The following is a 15618-nucleotide window of genomic DNA, read 5'->3' as shown; positions in this document are numbered from 1 at the left end:
ATGATTGAGGGGACAAGTGAACCTCTCCTCTCTCCTCCAGGCAGGGGGCAGATCTGAGGACAGGACCCTGTGGCCCGAATCCTAATCCAAACCAGTTAGCTGTGTGACCCCAGCAGACCGTCTCACCCTCTGGATGAGCCTCAGCAGGGAGGGGTGGCCTGCACTGCCTTTCTCCCCCAAGTTCTGAGGATGACACAAGAGAAAGTTGGTGAAATGATCTAGGACATGCGATTTCCCCGCTTGACCCGGAGGGCGAGCAATGGGGTTGGCAGACCAGTTTCCACGGTAGGCTCTACTGCAAATCAAGTCATCGTGCGATGCCAACGTCCCACACTGAGAGTGGGTCCCTGAACCGGGCTGTCTCTTCCAGCTGTGGTTTCTTCCTGGCCCCTATCGCCACCTCCTGGAACTCGCAGGCACTACACCGACGGCTCCCTGGCCTCTTTTCCAGGATTTCAACCAAATTAACCACCACCTCCTCTTCCCTGTGCCCCACAGGAGCCAGCTCCCCTAGACACAGAGTGCCAGCACGTGGCAGTGGCTATGCAGGTCAAAGAAGAACGTGCTGAGAAGCAGCTTGGCTCCTGGTTTGGTATTTGGCAAAAGAGGATGGGCTCCCAGCCCCTGCTGCCTCCCCGCTCGTGCTAAGGGAGTGGGAGCAGCGTCCCCACCCAGCGAGGTGCCGGCTCCTGCCGGTCAGGGAGGTCCTCCTCTCCTCCCTCCGCCGTCCTCCCCTCTCCTCTCCCAGGGCACCCAGCTCTGCCCTCCCCAACAGGCAGAATTCTCCGCACATGGAGGAGGGGGGTGGGGGCTGGGGGCCTGAGCCCCAGGAAGGAAGAGAAAGGAAAACTTTCAACTATTAAATCTGTTTAGTAAAGACAATTTTGCTCATACAAAACAACAGTATACAACAGTCTGAGTGCTGGACACACCATCAGAGACGAGGGAGGCGCTGTGGGCACCCGGAGCCCGTCCCCCCCCCCCCACCGTGCACAAAGACGACCCTGGGGGCCCCTCCGCCACCTGCCCCGAGGGAGAGGAAAGCTGAAACACTCCTGCCACCTCTTCCCCCAGAGGGAAGCAGGACAGCGGGGCCATGGCACAGAGAATCTCTCCCCAGCTGTCCTCACCAACATCGGGGGAGGCCCCTGCCCTCACTGACCCGGACATGCCAAGCTGAGCTGTTTGGGGGTGATGGCAAAGTGGCTGACGGGCGAGGGGGCAAAGTCGGGACATCTTTGGTGCAAAGACTCCCCCCCCATCCACCAGGCCACACGAGGGAAATTTGAGGGAGGACCACGCTGGCCGGCCCTGCCTTTGCCCACAAGGGGTGGCTGGCTGGCGCCCCCAGAGCGCAGTAGGTACACATGAAATGCAGAAGCTTTGTCAATACAGACACGCCGGGCTCAGCTGTGTGAGCTGAGAGGCAGCCCATTGAGAAATGGCTAAAAACTTAAGGAAAATAAACAAGAACGGGTTAATAATGGCGAGAAGGGGAGGGACAGAGGTTTATTCGGTAGGTCAGCGCCTGGGAGGACCTAGGACCAGCGCTCAACGGGGAGAAGGGGGCGGGGGGGGTATCCAGTCTTCCTGATTGCTGCACCAGTGCCAGGTCACTCCCCTCTGCCTCCCGGGACGCAGCTAACAGAGAAAGGCCGTGGAGGGCCTGGTTCAGAATCTGGATGGGCTTCCCAGGCACTTTGGCAGGCTCAAACGGGCAGGGCAGGCCCAAGGAGGGAGAAGGTTCTTGAGCCACAGCAGGGCCCCCTCCCTCTGCAGCCCTGCCTGCCCCTGGCCCCGCAAATGCACGATCCCAGGCACAGATCTGGGCACACTCGCATGCACACGTGCGCACACACACACACACTCACACTCACTCCTGTCTGTCCGGCACACTGGTGATGCCTGAGGGCTCCAGAAGCAGAGGTGGGAGCCCCCAGAACGCCTGAGCCAGCGGGGAGGGCAGATGGGACAACACAGGGCCACTCCCTATAACAGTTTCCACAAATACCCTTAACAAACCCCAAACCTTTGCAGGATGCAGAGAGGAAGGGGTCTGGTAGGAAGGAGAAGTAGGAGAAAGGACAAAAAAAGAGTTTTCATAAAAATTCCAGGTCAAATTACTGATAAAAGATTGTAAAATGAGCAAGGTTCAACAGCACCTTGCTCGCTTCTCTCCACAGCCTCCCAACCTCCCAACCTCCCAGCCTCGCCCCCCTGGGGTGGCCAGAACCGAAGGCTGAATCCAGCCGCTGGCACAGTTCAGGCTCCACGCGGCTGAGGAGAGGAGGTGGGAGTGGGCAGTTCTGTGTCTCCTCGTTTAAAAAACATATTCGTGTAGAGAGTTATTGCTTGTCCTCCAGTGGGGCGGGGCCCGGAGGCTCAGTGGGCAAGGGCTGCAGCCTCCAGGGCCCGAGCTTTCTTCCGCCTCTTCAGAAGCAGAGGGTTGGACGCATCTTCGATCTTTTTTATCTTGATCTGCTCGTAGTCAACGCGCATTGTGGCCAAGGCACTGGTCATCTCCTCCTGGGGGTGGGGGTGGGGGATTGCAGCAGGACGGGTGCAAAAAGCAAGCCAGAAGACGAGAAGGAGAGAGGGCAGAGAGAGACGTAGGAGAAGGCAGACACGACAAGGGCAGGATGAGAGCAGCAGGGATGGGGGCAGAAAGAGAACACGGCCAGTCAGTGGGTCCCCACTGCCAACAGCAGCCCCACCCCAGCGCTGGCCAACAGAGAGCCTGGCTCCTGCACTGCTGCTGCTCTCCCAGGGGCCCCCCAGCGACCCCCCAGGAGGGCAGAGAGAGCACTGGACCAGGAGTCAGGAGACCTGGGTCTGGTCCATACCAGCCAGGTACCAGCTGCATGACCTTGAGCAGGTCACTCCCTTTCTCTGGGCCTCAGTTTCTTCTGCAAAATGAGATCATACCAGATGGCCTTTAAGGCCATTAGATCCCGAGGGAGTAGAGGGCTTCTAAGAAACAGCCCCGGCAGAGCTGGACAGGAACACGGTGCTCTGCCCACAACCTGGTCAGGGAAGCGGCTCAGGCCGCTGTTCGTGTTGGAAGGGAGCCAGCCCCGGGGCGAGAAGACGCAGAACCAAACTCCCCCGCCAGTGCCGCCCCCCATCCTGAGCGCTCCCAGCGAGCTGCCCACCCAGCCAAGCCCCTCTCGCCCAGCGGCGCCCTCACCTTGACATCCTCCCACCGCTCCTTGTCCTCCTTCAGGACCCGGCTGGTGTGCAGTGGGGTTTGAGGGACCTTTGTCGATTGCTGAGGGGAGAGAAAAGGGGTCCGAGTGAAAGCCTGGGACAGGCAGAATCCTGGCTAAGGCCGTGTCCCGAGGGACCGTCCCCTCGGACCTGGACCTGGGTCTCCCCGGCCTGCCAGGCTTACCATGATCCAGGGGTGGTTCATGAACTCCGTGATGGTCATTCTCTGCGTGGGCTCTGTTTTCAGCAGGTTCCGGATGAGCATCTTCACTGTGGGGTGGGACACGAGCAGGGACAGCTCAGGGGCCTCTGTCCCCGTCCTGCTCCTCCTTGCAGTTTTCAGGGGGAAACCAGGCTCAAAAGAGGGAGGCTGCCCCAGGAACTGGCCCCAAAGACCACTGTGGCTTCGCTACTTGACAGGCCCCACACACGGGCAAGACACACCCGGCAGGGTGGGCACAGGTGCAGACACAGGCCCCCACAGGACGGATGCCCCCACGCGCGTGTGCACACATGCACACGGGCTCTGCCCCCAGTCCCTCAAGGCTGGGTTCCTACCTTCCTCCGATACTTCTGACCACTCCGGGTTGGGAAATTCATACTGGCCCATTCGGATGCGCGTCTTCATGCCCGGAGAGATGGCGAGGCCGTGGTTGGAGTAGAAGGGGGGGTAGCCACACAGCCTGCGCCAAGAGGAGGAGGAAGTGGGAGACAAAGACGATGTCACTCAGGGGCCCTGACTGGGAGTGAGAAACAGGCTCGTGTTCTTGCAGAGGTCACAGAGAAGGGGCTGGCTGAGGCCGGCACAACACACAAAGCTGCGACAGGGCCCAGGAATCCAGCAAACCAGGCATCTAACCACACGCTTCCCGGCCCGTGAGCCAGCTATACCACCACCAGTGACCAGAATCCACGGGCCCTGAGGAAGCGGGCACGCAGGGGAGTCCCAGGGAACCCCCCGTCCACAGGGCAACGCTGACATTTGCCAATCCTTCTCAGCCTGGAGTTCCAGGCCTCCCTGTGCCCGCCCCGGCCCCTTCCCAGCACACTCACAGGATGTACATGATCACACCCAAGGACCACATGTCACAGGACTTGTCATACTTCTCTGGGCCCAGCACTTCTGGAGCTGCAAACCAAAGGTCAGTGTGGGTGGGTCTGGCCCTCAGGATGTGTGGACGATGCTCCCCGTCCCAACCTTCCAGCCCATCGCGAGGGAGCAGCAGCTTGGGTGGAAGGAGGAAGAGCCGTAACCCAGCCTGGGGCTGGAAGGAAAACAGAACATTCTCCCCCAAGAAGAACCCTGGAGCCAGAATCTTAAGGTTAAAAAAGTCCTGAACTGCATGAGACTTTCAGACCCATGATACTCATTTAATCTGACAAACATGTTTGAGAGCTTATTCTGTGCCAGTCAGCTGAGGCTCTAGAACCAAATCTGGGTCCCAGATGCCACTGAGAATCTGATGGAAATGGTGGCTCTTCTCAGGAAGAGTGCACGTGTGTACAAAATCCTGCCCATGACCTCAGGCAGAGAATTGCCCACACTTCCTCGCTCCTAGCTTAACTCTGCCAAGCCCTACTTCTAGCAGGCCCCATCAGATAGCCCCAGAAAGGGCCATAAGGACATGACTCTCCTAGGATGTGTGCCCCCCCACAAAAAGGAGGGGTTGAGGAAAGTTCTGGGGGAAGCCTAGGTCCCTGGGCCTCCTCTGGACTTACCCACGTAGTATGGCGTATAACAAGGAGTGGTCAAAGAGTTGTGGCTGGTGGTTTCCTTGGCAAAGCCGAAATCAGTGAGTTTAAGAATGGCATTGGGCCTTTTGGAGGTGTATAAGAGATTCTCGGGCTATGGGAAGAGAGACAGATAAATAACAGCCATGCTGGACCTGCAAGGGGCTACGAGAAACCAAAGGGTGATAGGTCCTCCCTCCTTCACTCATCCAACAACCCAGCCCTGTGAGCTGCCCACCAAGAGGAACAGCAGCTCTGTGCAGCCAGCTCCCTGCCTTCACAGAGCTCACAGAGTGCTTGCAGATAAGAGACTGACACTGAGAACCAGCAGTCAACTCTACAGGGACAGAAAAGCCAAGGGTGAGTGGGAGGTTCAGGCTGAGGAGAACCACAGGGCTGACTGTGGCCAGATAGGGCTTCACTACCAGGTTTGTGGGTTTGCCCCTGGGCAGAGAGCAGGGCCCTGCAGGGCAGAGAATGGCACCCTCAGGAACCAGGCCGCAAGGGTGCAGGGGCAGCCCCCCTCCACTGCATCGGGTACGGGCATGTGAACGGCTGGCACCTTGACATCCCGATGGGCGATGTTGATTGAGTGCAAATACTGGATGGCCTCGCCGATGCTCTTCATGATTTCTGATGCTTCTGCAGAGGGGAGCATGGGGGAGCAGGAAAGAAAGTCACAGATACATCATTAGGTTTCGAAGCCCAATGCGCCGGGCCCACACCCATGCAGCCTGAGAGGCTGCCCGCACCCAGGCCCCTCCCCGGAAACAAAGACACCAGGAGCTGCCCTGGTCGGCTGAGGACGACGCCCTCCCTGGTGGCTGCGTGCCGAGGGAGACAGCGGCCTTGGTGTCGCCCCCGAGAGTAGGCCCTGCAGAAGCCCCCTTAGGCCCCACCTGCCTCAAGCCTGTCCCCACGACAGACCCTTTCTACCTCTTTCTGTGAATGCTTGGTCTCCTCGGTCCTGGATTCGGCTGAAGAGTTCTCCACCATCCAAACTGAAAAAAAGCCACAGTGGGATCTGGGGAACAAACCACCCACTGCCACTCTCCGTCACCCCCCAGAGGAAATCAAGCATTTACATTTCAGCTTCCGGGTCCATGCCTGGGCTGTCCTCAGAGCGCGAGGCACCTGAGCGGGCAGTGGGCCAGGCTGGGCCAGGCACAGAACAGCAGGCTGCTTACCACTCCATGACGATGAGCAGGCACTTCCTCCCCGCGTACAGGTTCTCGTAGACGTCCACGATGCGCACGATGTGCGGGCACTGGGAGGCCCGCCAGTGCAGCTCCACCTCCCTGCGGGCCTTGGGGCAGTCCTGAAGCATCTGCAAGCGAAACAGCTTCCGGGTAACTGCACTGTCTCCTCGGGGAACAGGTGGCACTGCCCCCAAGGGCCTATTCCGAGCCCGGGGCCTATGTGCCCTGACAGTTCCACCGATACTCCATACACTCCCCACTCCTGCTGGCCCCCACCAGCCCCCGGCACCTTCCCTGGCCATTCCATCTTCCAGATCTCGTGAGGCCTTTGCAGCTCCTTGCCTACTCTAAATGAAACCTCAGTATGACCCCTTTGCAGCCCTTTTTCCAGCTTAGGCCATGAGATCTATTCTAGAAGGCAAGTAGTAGTCAGGTAGGGGGTGCGGGGGGTATGAAGAGAAGGACAGACTGAGAAAAACCAATACAGTAATGGAAAGCGGCCTGTAAAGGACAGACTCCAGAGTCAGTAGGAGACGGTACCCCCAAGATCACTCAAACGCGCCGCACCAAATCTAGAGCAATGTTCTTTCTACTTCTGTGGTTGACTTCAATCAACCAACAGATGGCCTTGAGAATCAGCCAGATGTTGGTCTGGATCCCGGTTCTTATTAGATTTGCAAACTTGAGCAAGTTTCTTACCTTGCTGAGCCTCGTTTATGTCCCCTTTCTTCCCTGGACCAGGACCTGGGGGGACTAAAGGAGGCTGGCCCCTCACCAGCCTCAGGGGCTGAATCTGGACTAGTCCAAGCCAGTCTGGTTAATTCCAGTCCCTTTGCTAGTGACTGGCTTCGGAACAAGCCTAAGACCCAAATGGCCAAGAACTTTGTAAGAAATCCGCTGAGAGCTCTCTTAAAGGGAGCACACGGAACCTACACCATCGTTCCTGTGTGTGGCACCTGGGACCATGGCAGTCACCTTGTTGCCAGTAAGAGGGGGCCAGCCTACAGGGATAAACTAACACACTGAGGAAGGCCACCAGGAGACATGGCAATGCCCTGGATCTTGTTGGTATCACCAAGCATCCCCTCAGGACTTCTTTTTGGTAAGATAATAGACTTTCTTACTGTTTAAACTGCTTTTAGTGGAATATTTTTATTGCTTGGAGCCAAAAGTATCCTGATTCACCCCTCCTTTGTAAGGTGGAGATAACAGCTTCCGTTTCACAGATTTGTTGTGAGGACTAAATTAAATATTTCTGCAAAGCATCTAGCAGAATACCTGACATGCTCACTAATAACAGCTGTCATTTCTATTACACAGTGTCTGCTAAGTGTAGCGCACAGAGGCCCAAAATGATTAAGATGAGGATGCTCACAGACTCACCATCTCCGTGGGAGGTCAAGATGAGCCCTGTACTGTACACACGCCACTGCTCTGGGTATTTACAGGGCTGGGGCGTCAGGGAGACCAGCTGGGAAGGAAGTGGACAGGCAGAGGGAAGGGTGCCAGGCAGGCGAACGGCGGAACCGGGCACTGACTGGTGGAGGAGTAGAGCTGGGGAGGTTGGGTGATGCCGCAGGGAAGGCTAAGAGACTGCTGGGAAGTGTCTGAAGCTTGGTGAATAAGATCATATGGCGAAGATGGAGCCAGATTACAGAGGGCAGAGAAAGGCAAACACAGAAATTTCCAACAACAAAACTGGCACGCGTTTATGCTGGGCTTTTTCTAACTGCACAACCTTTGCCCTTGTACAGGATGAGGAAACTGGGGCTCAGAGAAGCAGCATGCCCCAGGCTCAGCTTCTGGGGAAAGGCAGAGCCAGGATTGGAATCCAGGCCTGGCAGACGCCAAAAGCACAAGCCTTTCCACTGTATCCCCAGCTTTTAGAAGCAGCTGGAGGCAGCGGCTTCTCAGTCGGACTTCGCAGAGGCATTTCCCAAACAGGTATCCAGAAGGAATCAACCACTAGATAGCTCAGTGTCTTGCCCAGAGGGGGCGGGAGCCAATCGCCAAGTCCCCATGGTGCCACACTGCCACCTTGCGGCCACCTGATGATACTGCATAGGTCCTGAGTTGTGCCACTTCCAACTTCACTCATTTGGATGGACCAGGAAAAAAGTTTACTCAACTTTCCCATGCCCTAAGAGGAGCAGGAGGAGACACTGGCCAGTTTCATTCCCATGTAATTCAATGCGACAAGCAGTTACTGAGCTCCCACTACTATGGGCCATGCACTGTGCTGAGTGTCAGACCAAATAGAGCACTCCTGATCTGAAACAGCTTAGGCTAGCGGGGGGCCGAAGAAACCAGGGGAGGTAGATACAGAAAATGCCTGTAATACCGTGAGATTATGTGCTGTAAGGCTGCTACATTCAAAGGGTTCGGGAAGAAGTTTCCGGAGCAGCCAAGCGGGAAGAACCTCTAACGCCCCCTACAGGCACACCGGAACAGTGGCCCAGAAAGGAAGAATCAAAGTGTCAAATTCACCCAGAGGCAACATGTGGTTGTGGATTTACAGTCAGGAGAGACTTGGGTCCTGGTCTGAATTTGTTGAATTTCTGGTTGCACAGCCGTGGAGAGGTCATGTCTATAAGATAGGAGTGATGACACCTGCCCAGCCTCCCCCTCACAGAGTCATGTGAGCATCTAATGAGATAATACCTCTAAAAGCACTCTGTGATCAGAAAAGCACTCATCGCTGTTACCAGCAGCGTTACTGCCACAGCACCGGGGGCCCCTCCATCACCACTGGGGTGAGCCTGGAACATGCTTAGGTGCCCAGTAAAGTCACCCGCAACATTGCAGTTTCTGTCTTCAGTCCAGTGACCACCACCAGGGCACTAGCTCCCTGCTCTAACCACTCAGAGCTGTGCTAAGTGGGGGTGCACCAAGGCCCAAATCCAGGTACACGCTCCTTGGCACCCCTTGCACTCAGAGCACTCACTGCAAGTCCTGCTCTTAGAGCGCGTGGCACTAGACAAATGAGAATTTGCAGTAAGAAAGGCTGGCTTTACACTGCACTCCCAGACTTACACAAATTCTTCACCTTTTAGAGGAGATGGATTGATAGCGAATCTGGGCTTTGGAATCACATGCACTTCGAATACCAGATCTGTACTGCCTCGCTTGTGTCAGAAAACCAGTCTACATTTCTGAAAAGGGTTCCCTCATCAGTAAAATTACATTAAATTTCTTGAAATACTATCCTTGAAGGTGCTTCAGAAACTCTATCTAGGGTACTTTTCACTTTGAAGAAATTTACCATTTTGCATATTTATGCCTTGTATCTCCTCAACCTGAGTTTCTAAAGGGCAAGATCTAATTCGATTTCTGTTTAATCCCTCCCCTCTCCCTCCCCTCAGCCAGTGGATAAGAATTCCTGAGCCAACAGCTCTTGTCCTCCTGCTTCCTGTCCCTGCTAAACTGTCTCCCACGCTGGCGCCTCTCACGGAGGTCTACCCCCAGGGTCCTGAAGTAAATCGTTAAGAGGAGTACTTTTAATTTCTTAGAGAAACTTAGTAAGAATTTCCCATGAAGACTGGTAACTGACACCCATCCAGGCACATGTTTCCAGAAATCCCTGAAAATCCACCCAAGCAATGAAAGCGAGACCTTCAAATTGGTCAGGCGGGCTGGCTGGCGTCACAGGCAGAGCCCTGCGGGGCCAAAGCGGCCTCACAGGCAAGCGAGGAGGGCAGAGAGCCTGCACAGAGGAAATCAAGAACGTGCTAATCTGAGTACAGGGCTAAGTGAAGAACAGCGGGGGAGGCGGGCTGCGCTTCAAGCCAGAGAAGAGACAGGGAGAGACGGCAGGATCCCCGGGCACTGCCAGGGGCCCCAGCGCAGTGAGGCAGCAGGTCCAACCAGCAGCCGAGGTGCTGCCTCTCTGGCATGGGCCAGGGCGGTGGAGGCCAGTAGGCCCAGGCCCACAGCGCAGGGGCAGAGACTAGAAGGAAGAGCCTTCCCACTAAAGAGCCACAGGCCTCCAGTCAAGGAATCCCTGGGATACTGTGAAACACTTTAAGCTCATGCTAAGCCTAGAACCAATATTGTGACTCGCCTCAGCCCCACGCAGTTTGTGCCTGAAATTCTCCTGCACTACAGAAAAGGTTAATTATTGCATGTGCCAGGCTGCAATGCAACAGGCAAGGCCCCTGCCAACTGTGGCAGGGGCCGGACACCAGGCCACAGGGCCCAGTGCCTGGAGAGGAACCTCTGCCCAAACAGGGTTGCATGCCTGTTCCTGCCAGGGCCTAGAGGAAAGAGGGACAAGCGCCCCTGACCCCAATTCAGGTTGTGCTTGGTCCCCCTTATCTCCCCTCCATGAGATCTTCCACCATGGGCCACACGAAAAGCCCAGCCCAGCCAGAGAAAGGGAAAGAAACAGGGAGCCTGAGCCTGAGGGGCTGCCCACCAGCAAGGCAGACATGAGGACGAGACTGGGAAGAGAAGCCCCAAGGATCCCCCTTCACAAGCCCTACTACTTACTAGAACCCAGGAAACTTTTTAACCCCTTTGTGCCTCAGTGTCTTTATCTGTCAAATAGGATAATAACAGCCCCTACCTCATGGGGTTGCCATATTAAATGAGTTAATACATGAGCATTATTAGCAAGTTACTAACAACGGTGCCTGGCACATCTTTTATTATATTATCCTGCTCCCCACTCCCCATGTGCTGGAGTCCCACTGGGGTGGGCAGCTGGGATCCCACCACACCCATTTCACTTAAAGTGTCATTAATAGCTCTGGGTGAGGGGGACCCCAGGACACTGGGAGGGAAGCTGGCTTTGGCCTCCCAGCTTTGTGCTCTCCCCGCCACCCCAGCCCGACGGGACAGCTGGGGCCAGGGTGCACGCGTAAGGACAAGGAGGCATCCCTTCCGAAGACAGACTCTGACCCGGTGCCAAGAGTGATTCGTGAAAGTCTGATTCAAGTGCTGAGTGTGTTGTCGGCATGTGGTGTGTGTTGTAGGCGTGTGGTGCGTGTTGGCAAACGAGACCTCCCCTGCACTCCCAGGAGGCAGCCACGTGTCGTGCACTAACCCACCGTGCCTATGGGCCAGGGCCACCCCCTCCTCTCCCTGGACCACAGACGCCTCTTCGGTACCACACGGAGGACGGCCAGCCTGGGTGCTCCATGGGGCGAAGGGAAACAGGAGGACCTGGGAGGACGGCTGCTGCGGTAAGTCCCAGCGACCTCCTCGGCACAGTGCGGAGCAGGCAGGGGGCCGAGGGGACGCTGGGGGGGCTCTGTGTTAAATGGCTGCTAAGTCCCACTGCTGACCCTTGAACAATATGGTTTGAATGCTGAACTGCACGGGTCCACTTACACACAGACTTTCTTCTGCCCCTGCCACCCCTGAGACCGCGAGACCAACCCCTCCTCTGCCTCCTCTTCAGCCTACTCAATGGGATTTTCTTAATAATGTTCTCCTTTCCCTGGCTTACTCCATCGTAAGAATGCAGTATATAATACATGTAACATACAAAATATGTGCTAACTGACTGTGTCATTCGTAGGCTTCCAGTCAACAGCGGGCTATGAGTAGTTAAGTTTTGGGGAGTCAGAAACTGTATATGGATTTCTGACTGTGGGGGGCTTGGTACCCCTAACCCCCCGTTGTTCAAGGGTTGACTGTACTTCCAATGATTTTACCCACTTCACACCCACTCTGGGAAGGAACAATGAGAAAACTCATTACTGAGCCATTAGGTCAAAGCCTTTCAGCCAGTTGTCCCTGGCAGGTCTGGAATCTGAATCTTGCTCTTGGCTGCTCCCAAAGCCCCCTTTCCAGCACCCCATGGTGAGGCAGAGAGTACAAAATCTGTCCAGGAACTGTTCCACAATGTCAACAGCCAGAAATGGAAGCTGAAAGGTCTTAAAGTATAAGCCCTTCAATGATGAAATTCCACTTTTAGAATTTTACCCTAGGGTACTAATTATAGATGGAGCTTTGAGGATATATAACATGGTGGCTCACGCCTGTAATCCTAGCATTTTGGGAGGCCAAGGTGGGAGGAGTGCTTGAGGCCAGTAGTCAAGACCAGCCTGAGCAAAAGTGAGACCCTGCCTCTACAAAAAAATTTTAAAAAATTAGCTTGGCATGGTGGCATGCACCTGTAGTCCCAGCTACTTGGGAGGCTGAGACAGAAGGATCACTTGAGCCCAGGAGTTTGAGGTTGAAGTGAGCTATGATGATGCCACTGTACTCTAACCAGGGTGACAGAGCGAGACCCTGTCTCAAAATTAAAAAAAAGAATAGTGTGGTACATTTCAGGTCCTATATTTCTGAACCCCTGGCTTGGGACAGTGACACAGTTAGATGTGCCCCAAATGAAGGCCGACCTTCCTGCTAAAGAAGGAGGGGAGCAGACAGAACGGCCCTCCTGCCGTCCACAGCAGGAAGAGGGGCCTGGAGTGACCCAGACCAGGAGGGTAGCACTGCAGATGCGAGGGCCTGGCATCTTCCCAGAGGCTGTGACCAAGAGACGCTAACTGGTGACCCGAGGCCCCAGACCACCCCTGCAAACCACTCCCAACTTATATGGAAGGGAACACGGCACACAGTAGGGGTGTCAACCACTCCGGAGTCCTGGGCAGGAAACTGAAAGATGGGGGACAGAGATATTTCTGTTTCTTTCAGCAGATGATTATGACTTTGAAAGAAAAAGGCATTTTCATTTATACTGCACTGATCATAAGCCAGGTGCACCTCTTATATATGGAAAATACCACTGTATTTAAGCCTCCCACAGCCCTGTAGAACAGAGTCAGTTGGGGTAGCAACCAAGGCCGGAGGAAGTAACTTGGTCAAGGCTACCCGGCTAGTAAGTGATAAAGCCAGGAGTCAGCCCCAGTCTAGTCTCTAACCTCCAGGCTCTTTTTCTCACTACAATGGAGGCTTTAACAACTTTTTAAACCTGAGCTGCTAATAGCAGTTTACTGCTGACCTGCTTTGTATCCCCTGTCCCCTGTCCCCGCTCTGTCCACAGACTGCCCTGTTTACCCTTGCATCCGCAGGCCCAGCGCAGGGCCTGGTACAGAAGAGTCACAGTAAACACTGTCTATCAGAACAACTCTACACGCTGTCACTTACAAGACATAAGGCACCTTTCCCTAGGAGACAAGGTAGACAGTAGGAAGGAAATACTAAACTCTCCTACTTGGCTGTAAGCTAAAATCCACGTGGCAGGAAGAAAAATACCATGTTCTTTTTAATATCTAGGTATGACTTCACAAAAATCCAGAGATGGGCAAATTAGAAAGAGAAATTGAAACGGAAGGGTCAGAACACTGCTTCTGGCCTAAGCGGCCCCCACCAACTTGGCCCCGTGCAACGGCCAAAGCCAATTTAAAATTTTAATTCCAAGTGATAAATGCAATCTCATCTTCATCACCCCAATTTAGTGGAATGAGATTCCTGACATGTAGACCTTAATCAACAAATCTCACAGGAGGTGGAGGGGAGTTGAGAGAGCAAGTGGAAGAAGAGAAAGGTCCCACAAATCAAGAGGGCAGAACATGCACACACACAACACCCCTGCACACACTCCCACATGCCTGAGACTAGAGAACAGCTGGGTGAGGACAGAACGAGAAAGAACCAGAAGATAAATAATTATTGTGGTAACATATGGGAGAATTCAGGCACAGAGAGAAGATACGAACCAATCTCTACATAGCAAAATGGCCCAGACACAAGACAGAGCTCAAGTCACCTAACACAAACACGAGGTTGTCTGTGAGAGACAGGTTAAGTCTTCTGCTGAGAGCAAGCAACCGATAAATTCTTGTTTTCCCTTACTGAAGACATGCCCTCTTGCACAGCTGAAGATACACGGAAGGGAACTGTTACCGAACTAAATTCTTACCAGGAAGAAAAATCTAGTTAATTATGTTTAAACACACATACACGTTAGTTAGCAAAAACAACAACAACAAGAATACCACATTGGGAGGAAGTAACCCTGTCAATTTAGAGTTCAAAGTAGGGAAGGGAAAAAAAAAACCTGGGGACAAAAACAATTGTTTAGCCTAGACTTCAAGAAAACCAATATATAGATGTTGAGACAAAGGAGAAGTATGGGCAGAAATTCCAGAAGGGTAATAAGCATTTTGAAAGATAAGGCCTGAGGCTCTAACAAGTGAATTCTGACCATCTCAAACACAGTGACTCCCTGAAGGAGAAACCAGGAGGAGGCGGCCACAGAACAGGGAGGACTGATGAGCTCAGATACTGAAGGATGTGTCCAAAGACAAGAACTGCCCGGAAGTCAGGACAGACCCAAAGAGAGCAGCTTGGGCTCACAAAATAGAACAAGCAGAGCTTGTGAAAATGCCAGAGCTACCCAAAGCATGTCTTAAAGCTACAGCGAAAGCTATGAGAGGAACCAGGAAAGAAGTGGCCCCTTGATGGAGACAGAGGCTCTAACATACAAAAAGGACAGAGAATGGGGAATGTTCATCTCCAGTATGTTCCATCTTTTCTATCAAGAAGAATGCTCTTCAGGCTAAACATTGGTTCAGCTAAACATTTACTCTCTTTCTCTCTCTCTCTCTCTTTTTCAACCTCAAATCCAAGTTAGACCAAGAGCCAACCTAAAATCACCCAACTATGACTGAATAAAAAGATCTCAATCTTAGAAGATGCAGGAGGAAACTCTGGGCTGACTCCAGAACCACGCTGGGAAGAGGAGGGCCACGCTCCCCTGGGGACCCGCTCTGCTCCAGGCACCAGACTACGCACTTGGGGCTTCAGGGGTTCACAGTCTAGCTAAGAGGGAAAAAGAAACAATATATACACAAAAGTGTTAATAAAGTGTGACAACTAAGAGGATATAAGGGCCTGATTTGGCATTTTTGTTTGTTTAAAGGGAAAGGAATAAATAAGACAAACTGCTAAACTTTACATCTGTCTCTGGCAAAGCTCTAGGACAAATCATGAACTGGACCATCACAACCCAGCCTGGGCTCCCTGAGAAGCCACAGCAAACCAGCCTCATGTCCTTTCTAGTGGAGCTGCTAACTTACACACCAAAGGAATGCCAGACACAAGCGGCCCCGACTTCTAAAAGATATATGGACAAAGTCTCCTGCCAAACCTTTGGGATGACAAAGAAAGAGGGCACGGTGAGATGACAAAGCGTTTAGATAATATTTGCAGTTGTTATAAATGACTGATGATAAAGTGTTGTTCAACGGATCTAGGACAGGCTGCTGAACACGCACCCAACTAAACTCACTGCCCCCTCAAATGTGCTCCTGGATCTTAGTAAATGGCAATGACATCACCATCTGGCCAGGCTCCCAGATATAGATCTCAAAGTATTTATCCTCAGCCTCCCTCTCCCTCCCTTACCCACAGAACCAATCCAATTTTTTTCTGGAATGATCTCCCAAATGCATCTTCCCTTTCCCTGTCTTGTTACCACTTGATTGGGTGCAGCCCCCTTTGCTCTTGTGTGCTGTCTGTTATAACT

At 53.6% G+C, this 15618-nt stretch overlaps 1 protein-coding gene across 1 annotated transcript in view; it reads right to left on the bottom strand.

Annotated features, from left to right (window-relative positions):
• Positions 1-850: 850 nt before the first annotated feature.
• Positions 851-15618, bottom strand: part of MAPKAPK2 (MAPK activated protein kinase 2) — a 41066-nt gene continuing 26298 nt past the window's right edge. Inside the window, exons 2-10 of the mRNA XM_045536597.1 lie at positions 6126-6265; positions 5875-5939; positions 5501-5580; positions 4927-5053; positions 4261-4336; positions 3766-3890; positions 3392-3477; positions 3188-3268; positions 851-2526 (exon numbers count right to left, since the gene is read on the bottom strand). Coding sequence (XP_045392553.1) covers positions 2383-2526; positions 3188-3268; positions 3392-3477; positions 3766-3890; positions 4261-4336; positions 4927-5053; positions 5501-5580; positions 5875-5939; positions 6126-6265 — 924 coding nt within the window. The 3' untranslated portion in view covers positions 851-2382. The remainder of the gene's footprint in view (positions 2527-3187; positions 3269-3391; positions 3478-3765; positions 3891-4260; positions 4337-4926; positions 5054-5500; positions 5581-5874; positions 5940-6125; positions 6266-15618) is intronic.

Source organism: Lemur catta, chromosome 23 (genome assembly GCF_020740605.2).
Source record: "Lemur catta isolate mLemCat1 chromosome 23, mLemCat1.pri, whole genome shotgun sequence".
NCBI lineage: Eukaryota > Metazoa > Chordata > Mammalia > Primates > Lemuridae > Lemur > Lemur catta.
Note: the sequence above shows the minus strand (reverse complement) of the source record. Positions and strands in the feature narration are given on the sequence as shown.